Here is a 13,842-nt window from a genome sequence, read left to right as displayed (position 1 = left end):
TCTCTTTCTTTCGGCATATTTTCGTATAACAAAGTCGTTTAGTTTCGCCGAGACCAAAAGTTTCCTCTTCAACATTGCACCCATGACTCTCGTTGAACTTTCCTTACCTAAATTACCATCTGTGGTGTGTCTATGTATCATAGTAACTCCTACCATATTTCTATTTTCTTATATCGAGAACCGAGAAAGTACAATAAAAGAAGCTGTAAATTTGAGCCACGAACAAACGAAATTCGTCGATAGTGATAGAAAAGAAAAAGAAAAAGAAGAGGAAAGAAAAAAAAAATGAAAAAAAAAAAAAGAAATCAAACAAAGTAATAATAACACCGAGACAAATGTAATTGATGATTGCAAATTACAAACACACACGTACACTTACACAAACGTACATGATGCATCGTTAACGCACACGCGTGTTAAATCACTACAAACGCAAATAATTATCATCAACGTCGTCATCGTCATCATCATCATCATCATCGTCATCATCATCATCATCATCATCATCATCATCATCATCATCATCATCATCATCATCATCATTATTATTATCATCATTTATTATTATTATTATTCTTATTATTTTTTCTCTCTTTTCATTTTTATTTTTATTACTGTTGCTATTGTTGTTATCGTTATTTTTAATGTCATATTGTTGTTGCCTCCGTTAGCAGCGTGTATTTTGAATGTAACCCGTCTATATTTTGTCACGGAGATTGTGTTTCACAGAAGAACGCCATTGTCGCTCACTGCCTTTTGGTGTTTTCTTTTGATGTTAAGAAAATCAGAATCGTAGCTAGAAGATAACGGCGGACCTTAAGACGAATTTTTTCTTTTACATCATGAAATCGGCTTGATTGTCAAGAAGAGACGAGTAAGAATATTTTTCTCTTCCTTTTTTTAATTTTGTAATTTCTTTTTCTTCTTAATTTTCTTTGTATTCTTATTTTGTCTTCATTTTATTTGTTTATTTTTTCTATTTTTTCATTTCTTCATTCTCATGCTCTCGTCATTATTAGAAACGTATCGATAGTACCTCGAGTATACTAAGTATGTACGTATATAAATACGTACGAGATACTAGATACTCGAGTGATATAACTTTTCTTACTTATTCTTTTTTTTTTCTTAACTCATAGCTTTTCGCTTACGTAGCGTTTTATACGTCAAAGAACATAAAGTTCAATTTTCGTCTCGAGCGCCCGTCACATGTATATAGCTACGCTACTGTTGATAATAAAAAAAAAAAAAAAAAAAAAAGAAAAAAGAATTTCAAAGAAAATTTAATAAAAATTAATATGTGCTTGCAAGTCTTCATAAAAGCACACTTATGGATACACACAAACATATACTACGCTACACGCTTCGTCTCTAGCGATAGTACTACGACGAGTTAATAAATGTCAGTTGATATATAATAAAACGGAGAAAGTTCTCGGACCTCGAAATAATAATCGAAACGAAGTAAAATCACGAGAACGTTCTCCGACGATAATTTTTCTCGAGAATATCGTTTATTTTTATTTCTTCTTTTCTCTTGTAGCACATAGTAGAGAATAATATTCGTATTTCCAGAAATTCGTAATCGTAATCGTTCATGCAAAGAGGAGACAAGTTAATAGATTCACGAGCAACAAACTACTTTTTGCGTTGCAATAAATCGGATAGAGTTGATTTAATTTTTTTCTCCTTTTTTTCTCTCTTTTTTTTCTCTCTCTTTTTCTTTCTTTTTCATTTATCCCCTCTTTTGTATGGTCCTCCTAATATTTTTCTACTTTTACCCTCTTTGTTTTTGCTCTTTCCGTCGCGCGAAAATATTCTCGAGAATAATTCCAAGAGATATGTACTCTCGCAAGAATTTTTATGTCACCACTTGCAACACGTTATGGCGGAATTGTCGTGGCGCGAAATAGGAGAAACGAAAAAAAAAAGAAAAAAAAAGGGAAAAGAAAAGCTGAAAAAACAAATAAACAAAAAAAAAACTCGAGTTAAGAAGTAAGGGTCACGTTATTTTTCGTTTGAAAATGTCGCTTGTAATTTATGATATAAAATGATTTCGAAAAGAGCTTCGTGTTCGATGTTATTTTTTTCTATTATTTAATAACTTACTGTTAGATACAGAAAGAAATATTCCATATATAAAATGCAGATGTATTTCCAAAGTATACTTTAATGAATTTCTGATATACGATACAGAATACTTTTCTAATAAATTTCAACTTCATCCCAAGAGAATCTTGAAAACTTTATTACTTATAAAACAAAATCCACTGTTTTCTCTCGGTAATACTCGAATGACATTATTTCAGTTTATTTCAGTTTATTCTTAAAAGGATCTCTTAAAAATTTTCTATTAAATATTTCTTTTTATCAATTTCTTTATGTGTGCATATCCATTCAGACGAAAATTTTTAATGAATCTTTAGAAATAATGAACGAGATAAAAGGTTTGGAATAAATACGCGTTTTGTAATAAATGCATTATTCGTCGAACAACGACGAGTTTCAAGAAAAATTCGAATCAAACGATCGATTCTCAAATTTCGTGCTTGACAGTTCCGCTAGAAAGACACAATTCTTTGCTTCTCAACGTCTCTCGCATAAGGATTCTCCGGTAACGTGCGAAAAACGCCAGAGATAAAAGGAGTTTCGCTACGATTCGCTCTAGCTCGTGAAAATCCTCGAACTCCTCTTATCGCACGGCACTTTCTACGTAACTTCCGTTTAAAAGCAAGCTGCCCGGAAGAGTTTGAGTAAAGGGGAAAGAAGGATAGTGTGACGAGGAACTAGAGGAAAAAAATAATAGGAAAGAAAGAAAAAAAAAGAAGAGGGAAAAAAAGAAAAGAGAAAAAAGAAATAAGCGAGAAAATTCCGTAGGATAACGGGGAGTCCCTACGAGAGACAGCTTTTTTTTATTTTTCACATGCGACACGCATATATATATATATATATATATATATATATATATACACGCGCGCTGCACACACATACACAGATATTCGTACAAATCTCTCTAACGAAATATTTTTTTCTTTTTGCTGATTTTTTGAAATATCGATGCGAAACGATGCAAACGAAAAAAAAACGACATCAAAAAAAAATATATGCATCAACAATAACAACAACAACAACAACAACAACAACAACAACAACAACAACAACAACAACAACGACGACGACGACGACGACGACGACGACGACGACGACGACAACGACAACGACAACGACAACAACAACAATAAAAAAGGAGGGAGCGCCGGTGGAACAAAGAGAACGACTCAGGCGACGATCGTGGTCCAACAACCTTCCCTCTCATTGGACGCACCAGCTGCTACCATTCTTCTACATCCGGACGCGGATGCAAGGAGACGAGAGGAGAATATGAGACAATTGCTTGATGTTGCGAACACCCTCACCCTGCAGGAGATTCACGACTTCGAAATGAGGTTCGTTCTCTTCTTTACTTTTCTCTTTCTCTTTCTCTTTTCTCTTGCTCTTGCTCTTATCTCTTGTATCTCTTGTATTTTCTTTTTTTTTTCTTTGCTCCTTCTCTTCATACTTTTCCATTTTTCCATGTTTCTTTATATTCCTTTTCTTCTTTTTTTTTTCATTATCCTTTATTTTTTTTTCTCATTGCCCTTTGATAATATACACGCGTTTATCTCTTTAACCTTTTACCTCTCTCTCCATCCTATTGCAACCATTTGAAACTCTTCATCTTCGAAACGCTTTGCACTCTGTAATTAATCGTACGTGTTTTGCCTCAACGTGCTGATAATGAAAATGAAAGATTAGGAGATGATTACGTGTAACAGAGGAAAACTGATTGGATTTAATCGTCATACATACGTAAATATGTTTGTCCGGATTTAATAGAACGTTTTATACTTTCTATCTTTTTGATCGGCCAATGAATATCTATAGTATATCGCTTAAAACGATTCGTTCCGATAATATTCTTCAACGAAAATTTTTTTTCCTATTGAATCAGAAGTAATAATACGAAATAGTGATTATTCGATAATATGATTGGATTTATGATATTTACGAAAGAGAAGCATTATTCTGAATTAACGTGCACAGTTAATTTTGCAATTATTGTCTTTTATATCGTTGCTTTATTATTAACAAATACGTATTTAATAATACGTATAATCTTAGAAACGAAATGCGTTGCATTGAGTGCAAAGAGTTTATTTATTTACATTGAAAAATTCACCTCAATCATTCTATTATTCATATTTATTCAAACGAAAAAATCGTATATGGAGCATATACAAATCTTGTTAAATAATATCAAATTGAATTCAGTAGATATTTATTTTTCACGAGAAATGTGTACAACTTATACCCGATTTTATTTTTTTCATTTTCCCCAAATGCATCCGATCTCTCCGGAACATAACTAATTTTCAAACAGTAGAAACTAAATATTAAATTCGACGTACACTTTAATAATCCTTTAATAACACAATGGCAGACGTTTTAACATGGTAGGATGTGACCAAAGATAGAAAAACAAACAAACAAACGAACGAACGAGTAATGTAAGAAGAAAAGAAAAAGAAAAAGAAATAGAGAAAAAAAGGAGAAAGAAACAAAATAAAAGAAAAGAAAAATCGAATATTAAGCTTTACCTGGACTCTCTGTTCTAAAAGCCAATCTCCTTTTTTTTCTCTACCACCCATTACCTATCCAACCCGTTTACCGAACCTACCCCTCTGACCTCCCTTCCCTATAATACCTTTCTCTTTTAAATCCACCGAACAGATATGGAAGTCCACATCACAGTCGTTCGCAATCCGTGAAAACTCCAGGTAGCCGATCGTCCGGTCGGCCGAATTACTTGTGTCTTCCGCAGCAAAGGTCGAGGGTAGCCAGTATGCCGAACACAGGGGTCGAGGAAGAGTATTATCGGCTGAGGCATTTCAGTATTACCGGGAAAGGTGTGGTGAATAGAGGCGATTCATTGAAAAGTCGAAGATCCCGTTCCAACAATAGCGTCGCATCGAGCAACTCTAGGTGAGTCTTTAACTTCAATCAGTTCATCAAGCAGTTTTATATTATTTCTAAAACGTTTCCAAACCTCGTCCCCAACCCCTGGAAATTCTCCATTTCTCGACCTCGTTATATCTCTTTTCTACATTTCTTTCGCATGCTCGTAAACATGTGAACGAGAGTAGTCCGACTCGATTCTTCCTTAGGCTCTTATCCACTTCCTTTCTTTAGAAATGATCATAACTTTGAAGTTTCTACCTAGAGCTATAGGGATACTTAAGTTCTTTTCGATGGAACGAACAAACGAACGAACGAACGAACGAACGAACGAACGAACGAACGAACAAACGAACGAATGAATGAATCGATGAGTGAGAAAAAGAGAGGGACAGAGAAAGAAGAGAAAGAATGTAACGAATCTACTCGAACCAACGATAGACGCTGATTCGTATATGCGATCGATCAGGATGAGAGAGAGAGAAAGAGACTCCTGCTTACGTACTTACATACCCGTTCAAGATCGATGAAAAGAGAGGTGAAATGAGCACAATGGAAGAATCGGAGCTCGGAGTTGGAACACGTTTTCCGAATGTTACTGGCTGACTCTGCTGAGACACACCAACGACGAGCTACCTAAAGTCGATCGTCTCTATCTGTTCTTGGCTCGTTTCTCTAGATCGAACGCATGAATCTACGTGTGGAGTTGAGGTGACGTAGACACACGCGTTGGACCCTAGAGCATGGCCACCAAGCGTCAAGTCAACGTTGAATTTTCCCATCGTTTCGTCGATAGCCACTCGTCTTTTTTTATCGCCTATCGACTGGACACTACCTTCGACGTATAGACAGTCTTTCGTTATTTATTAAGACGTACAAAAGATAGCCATCGAAGATCCTAGGAATTATGCTTCTTCGAATATTGAAACATCTACAACGTGTCATTTATATACAAGTAAATTTTCTTATAACACGAAAATTCCTAATAGTTTTATTTCGGGATTGTTTCATGGGGTGTTAGGTCAAAAATTGGACAATAATGAAAAATACTCGTATTCCAATGATTTCGAATAATTTTAAAAAATTCCTCACACGTACGAATATATTAAACTACAATTTTTTAAAAGAAAAGAGTCAGCTCTCTTTTCATAACATTTTAATTAAAAATAATAATAATAATAATAATAATAATAATAATAATAATAATAATAATAATAATGATAAAAGTTCAAAGAAAAATCCACGAAAATGTGTTCTATCAAAGTCGTTTTAAAATAACCTACCATGCTGTACAAATCCTCGAGCAATTTTTAGATAATGTTACAGGAGAATTACCTTCATGTAACATTTACTTGTTAATTTATACAGAGTATATTAACACATCTATTGCTTACAAGGGTAGATTCCTAACATGGAAATTTTAATCTCAATGAAACTTTGTGAATATGTAGAACGAATTGAGTTGTATAGAAAAAAAACTGTTCTTTTCTTTCTTTTTTCACGAGGGTCTTCAAATTATCCTTAAAGTTTCCTGAATTCTTTTATTTATTATACGATATAACTCGTTAAATAAAGTATCGAGAAAAAAAATCTTTCTGAAAATCTATTAGACAACGGGAGAAAAATTTTAAATAACATTTGCAATTGTAAATAACGTATATGTCATAGGTATATCATTGGCAAAACTCCATCAGCCATTATGGAAAATTACCCTCTTTGCATTGTTATCGTTGCTTTTACTCAATGTGCATATTAATTATTCTAATTTTTATCAATACTCTTATCGAAGAAAAAAATTGATATATAAACATGACCCATGTCATTCTCGTATATGCATATATATATATATATATATATATATATATATATATATATGTATGTTATCACAGCTATACATATTTTATTTTTCGTTCGTACTCTGATAGGTTTTCAAATGTAATGAAATTTTCACGTACAATTTTTTTTCTACCCTTTACGATTGGCTAGTTACAAACAAAAAAATATATATAACGAACTTTAAGAGTGTATATTTTCATCAAAAAAAAAAAAAAAAAAAGGAAGAAAAAAATAAAAATTATTCTCAACAAAACTGAGTATATCCTACATACCTATTCATAAAGTTTTATTAAAATTAGAATTTTCATATAGAAACCATTTACTTTGTTAATTTAATAATTTTTTCTTTTACTAACGACGTAAATAAATGAACGACTTTTTTTCATCATTCTATATGACAATAATTAATGAATCACCTTTCATACGATTTTTATTATATAACTACGTTTTATCCTAAGAGAATGTAAAAATTTTCAAACAAAAACAAGGAATTATTTAGTAGAGGGATTATTTCATTGGAAATTTTGGGAGTGACCTTTATGCGCATGTATGCGGGAACTAAATACAAACAACAGCCAGCTGTTGTTTAGAAATCTTGTTTTCTACGGATATTCGATCCTGTTTACGGTTTAGTCGTTCAACAATCAACAAACATTCCTATACTATCCTCTCCGTTATCAAAACTTAAACATTTTATTGCAAAATTCGACGAGTAAGGTAATCGAATTTCACGTTATCATATGATTAGTAGTTTTATATAATTATATAATTTTTCTAATCGTTGTCAAATATATATATATATGTATTTTTTTTTACATCTTTATATATACATATATATTTCTTATCTATATATCATTGACCTTGTTTATATATATATATATATATATATATATATATATATATATATCAATGGCCCGTAGTTTATCTCAAACGACCCCAGGCACGGATTATTGTTAAAATCAACATCGTCGTAATCGTGACGTTTTAACCAACAACGATTAATCGAATTGCACAAGGACACAAGTAAAGTCAAAACTACGTGGCTCGTACATATCGGTACATTGACGTTTAAGTAAAACATACAAATTTGATAGTCGCGAGACGTTGATGTTTCAACAAATATATCTATATACTTGCATACGTTATGTATCCAACATACACTTATTTATACACACATATATAGATTAAACATAAATAGCATATACATATGTAAATAAATTTCAAACGAGCTCATAGAAGACACAATCAATGAATTTGTATAGGAAAGTATACGTTTATATACACATTTACGAATAACTCGAACAAATGTTTACTCGCGTAAAATAGACGAATCGAAAGACGAGATAAAAATGAAAGAAAAAGAGAGTGGGAAAGGAAAAGAGAGAAAAAGAGAGAGAGAGAGAGAGAGAGAGAGAGAGAAAATTGAAACGTGAATAGATCGTTCGCGTGTGATGTACCATGCATGTAAAATACTCTCACGCTTGCGCGTGTGGAAGTAATAGAAAGCGTACGACAAGTTGCATGATACATGTAGTTTTCGAACGATTAATTGGATTAGTTTTCTAGGAGCACGCTAATACGATTATTCGCGCGGAAAAGGAAATATTGTTCTATCTTCGACGATATTAATTACGTACCATTCGCTTTACCATTGAATGTTCGATACGAGCAATTGGTACAACCCACGTATTATCGCACACTTTTATACAAAAACCCATACACCTACACGCATTAACTCATGCACGTATTCAAGCACGCACGCACGCACAAACGCACGTACGCACGTACACATTCACTTCACTTTATTATCTTATTTTGGTTTTCTTTCTAATACGAGAGAAATATAATCTTGATTATTTCCTATTTAAAAGCCATTTGAACGATAAAAATTGACGTATTTTTTCGCTACCTCATAGAATTTTTTAAAGATCATTTTTTATTTTCTATTAATCATTTTTTCTCTTCGAAATTTCTTTCAAATCCTAATCCCGTTGACAATGCGTCGTATATGTCATTCACACACCATACTCAATTTACTAATGAGTTTCGAGTAAACCACAAGGGGGCACACGCACTCACACACACATAAGCGCGCGTGCAATTTCCTCGCTACCGATCAATTTTTTCCTCACTTTTTGATCTCTTGTTCTAGTTTATTCTCTTTTCTTTTTATTTCTTTCTTCTTTTTCTTCTTCTTCTTCGTCTTTTTCTTCTTCTTCTTCTTCTTCTTCTTCTTCTTCTTCTTCTTCTTCTTCTTCTTCTTCTTCTTCTTCTTCTTCTATTTTTTTGTCTTCTTTTTCTACTTCTTCTCCATTTCTCTCTCTTTGTCTGTATTTTCTTAAACTAATTAATTATCCCATACAATTCTTGCTTTTTCTGCATAACACGTAGAGATTCTCGCGCCTTCTGTTTCAGGGAGATTTTACGAGAATCCAAAGCGGTTGCTTATAGGTACGCTCGATCCCTCATTTTTCAGTAATTAATATTATTCTTATTTTTATTATTATTATTATTGTTATTATCATTATTATTATTATTATTATTATTATTATTATTATTATTATTATTATTATTATTAAATCCATATTAATTATTATCTACGAGATATAAATACGTCTTTTTTTTTCATTTATTTCTTTATGACCACTGGACGAAATATTTCTTATCTACTTACGATAATATACTACACACATTAATATAATAATATCTTTAACACTCACGATATCTGTATACGTATACAATATAATTGTGCGCAGGATCAACGTGCACAGACTCTGAACTTTGATAAAAAAAAAAAAAAAAGAAAGAAAGCAAGAAATAAATAAGAAAATGAAAGAAAACGAAAAGTACAAAAATACGATTTAAAAAATGGTCCAGATATCTCGTTAGCTCATATTAGAACGGAGGAAGAGGATAAATATTGTTTCTCTTCCTCTCCTAAATGACTCAACCAACATCCTTATAATTTTGTTTTCTTTTTTTCTATCTTCTTCAAAACAGTACGGAACATCTGACGGCTTCATATCCTGGTTCGGCACGAAATTCTGCGGCGGGTTCACTCGCGAGTTCACGCGAGAGCAGTGCGTCTCAAGATCCAGCACCTTATCGAGTTTTAATGCTTGGTGCACCTGCAGTAGGAAAGAGCTCCCTCGTATCTCAATTTATGACGTCGGAGTATTTACACGCGTACGACACATCCATCGGTGAGTAGTATACACCGATCTCCTCTTACAAACCCTTTTAAAGAAAATCGTGACGAACTATACGATTGAAATAAAACATAAAATTTAAACCATTCTTCGCTCTATTCCTTTTGTTTCTCCAACGATATTACGAATAATGATAGTGATTATTAAAACTGATATTCTTATAATGATGTACGTGTAATTTCATTATTTTGGAACAAAGAAAATACCGTGAATTAAAAAATCAAAATTGAAATAATATTTCAACAGCAATTAGAATGACGTCAAATATATTTTGATTTTTATTCGATTGTCTTATTATAATTGTTTTGAAAAAAAATATATTTGAAAATTATAACTTTTAATATTAATATACTTTTAAAATTTGTTTTAAAGTTATGATTGTGTTTAACAAAAATAAGAAAAGAACAAGAAGAAACGAAAAGAAAAGGACAGAGAAACGTTGTTATATTTTCGAATAGTTTCGAAGTACAACGAGCGTCCTTACTCGAGGACGTATCGTGTTTCACAACAAAACAAAATCATAACTTAGCACGTATTTGATACATCCCAAGAGTGCCTACGTGGTCTTAACTCGCTACGTGTCCTTGTACCTTCGTCCTTGCGTGACGATATCGTATATAATGTTAACATTTTCTCTTTCATTTCCAGACGACGAGTCCGGTGAGAAAACGGTGAGCGTGCTATTAGCCGGCGAGGAGTCCGAGTTGACGTTCATCGACCATTCGTGTGCGGAAATGACGGTAAGTTTTGTATTAAGAATAATGTTAAGACGAAAAATATGTTTAAAGGAAAAAAAAACTTGTGATATAAAACACTATTTCTATATAATTAAATTATTTGATTGAAAAGTTAATCGTCCGACGAAATACTATGCGTTAATATACTACGCGTTACGAAAAGTTATATCACAAACTTTACGGGATTTATATTGTTCTAAATAATTTAATAGTTCGCATTAAAAGTTTATTAAATTTTAATGCTGTTCCAATCTTCTTTTTCTTTGTTGAAAACGCAAATAACTATTGTAGATACGAATACATACATGCTATCTATATATATATATATATATATTATAATCATGTATGACGATAGAAAGGATTTCATCGCGTTCCATAATTAAAGAAGGATAACAGCATTGTCGTACAAATCATATGAAACCTTTTACGTTCGAAAATTTAAAATCTCCAGAAAATACATCGCGATTTCACGAAATTTATCATGTCCACGTTATTCGAGTTAATTAATTATTCCATAATTCTCATTACAATTCTATTAAATTTTAACGCGACAATAATCGACTCTTTCACTTCGGAAAATACAGATATCTACATACATACATACATCATCATAGCTGCAAGTATGCGATACAAGAAGATTTATCATCGTGCATAAATAAAAAGATAAAATACGTGCAAATACGTACAAATCAAAGCTTTTACGTTCTGAAACTCGAAAACCGTCAAAAGTAGGTAGCAACATCGTACACCCATTATTCGAGTTAATTTAATTATTCTATAATTCACAATGCCATTCCATTAAATTTCAATGCGACTCTAATCGTCTTTTTCACTTAATTCATCGTCATGCATAATATAAAATGTAGAATACCATTGTTACAAAAATTTTAACGTTCCGATATTAAATCTCCTGATCCTCCGAATAAGAATGAAAAGAAAAAAAATGTATAAATGAAAAAAATGAAGGAAAAAAAAGGATGACCGGGAAAAAAACTTAAAAAAAAGAAGAAGAAGAAGAAGGAAGAGAAGAAAGAGAGAAAAAACAAAAAGAAGAAAAAAGTAAAAAAAGAAAGAAGATACGTCTTGTAGCCGCGCTTTGATCTTCTTCCTTCTTTCTTTGTACCTGCGATAAAAATGACGAAAGGACAAAAAAAAATCTCGTAGTTAGGTATAATGGCCATGACAGAGAGGAGGCAAAGCGTTAATCGTATTTGTTCAGGGTCATATGGTAGGTAGTCGAAGCGTACCTTTGTAGAACGACGAAGGAAGATAGATAGATAGATAGATAGATAGATAGATAGATAGATAGATATATAGATAGATAGATATATAGATGAATAGATAGATAGATAGAGAGAGAGAAAAAGAGAAGAGGAGGATAAGAGTGAGGCAAGATGGGGTAGAGGGTGAGTTCGAGGGTGATAAAGAGAAATTAAATTAAAATCCATCCTCGACGGTTCGAGCTGGTCGGACGAGCAGGCGCGTTAGCGCATCGTTCAACGAAAGAACGACACGAAACTGGGACTACGTTCTTGATACTGAAAAGAGTGACTGGTTGAGAATATAGAAGACGTAGTGGTGGTAGGTTGGAAGTATTATAGGAGAGGAAAGGGGAGAGGTTGCTCGAGTGCTCGTAGAAGGGTACGTAGAGAAGGCATAGGAGGTGCAGGTCGTTGTCACGCTTCGCTAGACGATTTCAATCGAATTCGTTCTTTAATTAAAAGCCTTCGCATATGGAGTATGGTATTACGTGAGTCTACGTTGCTACGTGTTCTCTTTTTCTAGTTTCTGGTATATATATATATATATATATATATATATATATATATGTACGTATTTATGTATGATGTACGTATGTATGTGTGTATTGGATAGAAAGAGAGAAAGAGAGAGAGAGAGAGAGTAGTCGATAGTCAAGTCTAGAGCAAATAACAAACATTTCGAAACTGCTGATTAAAAGCGTTCACAGCAGTAGCGCGATCCTCACTTGATAAAAATCCGCGATTGGTGAGATGGTCACTCACATTTGCTCGTTCAATTGGTTCTTAACTCAAAAATTGAGACTACAAGGAATGGAACGAGAACAAAATCGAGATTTGTTTACGGTATCTTTTTATTTCTAGAATCTAGTAACCGATATACTAGTATGTTTACGATACGCGTGTACGTACAAAGAGGAGTATATGTTTTTGATATATTTTTTTTTTACAAATATTAACACGTCGTATGTATACAACACGAGGATCCCACATCGATGGCAAACACTCCAGTTTGTAGACTTTATTTAAAAAATACTTAAGATTATTTGACTGACTGATTTGAAAAAATTAATTGCATACTTCATAATAAAAATTAAAGTTTCGTGTAAAAAATATATGACTATGAATTCTTTTAAATTTTATATCTAAAAACAATTATAAAAGATGAATATATATATATATATATATTCATCTTCGAATAAATATATCGATTCTTGCAAGATTGATTCGTTAATTATAAGTGTGACAAGTAATTATAAGTAATATCAAAGTATAAATAGGTATAGAAATATGATTCAAGAAATACGACGTAGTAGTTAAAGACTTATGGATCGGAATAAGTAAAGTAAATTTGTTAACAAGTCAAATGTACAAATGGTAGGTACAGGTATAAATGAAAAAAAAAAAGAAAAGAAAAGAAAAGAAAAGAGAACTAAAAAAAAAAAAAATCGTGAAAGAAAGACCTGTGAACGAGATTAATCGTTTCACGAATGAAGCTAATTATTCGATTTTAAGCACGTGTATAACCAGAAGCTTATTATCTCGTTGACTCATTGTTAAAAATTCACGTTTAGCTATTATATACGAATAATCCCCTTCGAAAGGAACTTTTCGAGCGAACGAATGAGCGTTAGAATTTCGCGTGTTTCCCCATCCGATAAATCGCGGTTTAGTTAGCCTACTTCCTGATCGACTTAAAGAACAAAAAAAGCGGCCGGAAATTTTGTGGCAAAGTTTAATCGATGCAAACCTGAATCCAATTCCTTCACGTACATACACACATACACATATATGTATGTATACATA

General features: G+C 32.5%; 1 protein-coding gene across 6 annotated transcripts in view; it reads left to right on the top strand.

Annotated features, from left to right (window-relative positions):
- The window catches only part of LOC122630191 (AF4/FMR2 family member lilli-like), a 110,914-nt gene that overhangs the window by 65,381 nt on the left and 31,691 nt on the right, over window positions 1-13,842 (top strand). For 5 of the 6 annotated variants that reach the window (XM_043814433.1, XM_043814429.1, XM_043814432.1 and 2 more), the window contains 5 exons: window positions 3,248-3,446; window positions 4,771-5,022; window positions 9,247-9,282; window positions 9,832-10,034; window positions 10,689-10,780. In XM_043814433.1, coding sequence (XP_043670368.1) covers window positions 3,248-3,446; window positions 4,771-5,022; window positions 9,247-9,282; window positions 9,832-10,034; window positions 10,689-10,780 — 782 coding nt within the window. The remainder of the gene's footprint in view (window positions 1-3,247; window positions 3,447-4,770; window positions 5,023-9,246; window positions 9,283-9,831; window positions 10,035-10,688; window positions 10,781-13,842) is intronic. The other variant, XM_043814434.1, reaches the window with a different exon arrangement.

Source organism: Vespula pensylvanica, chromosome 6 (assembly GCF_014466175.1).
Source record: "Vespula pensylvanica isolate Volc-1 chromosome 6, ASM1446617v1, whole genome shotgun sequence".
NCBI classification, from domain to species: domain Eukaryota; kingdom Metazoa; phylum Arthropoda; class Insecta; order Hymenoptera; family Vespidae; genus Vespula; species Vespula pensylvanica.
Note: the sequence above shows the minus strand (reverse complement) of the source record. Positions and strands in the feature narration are given on the sequence as shown.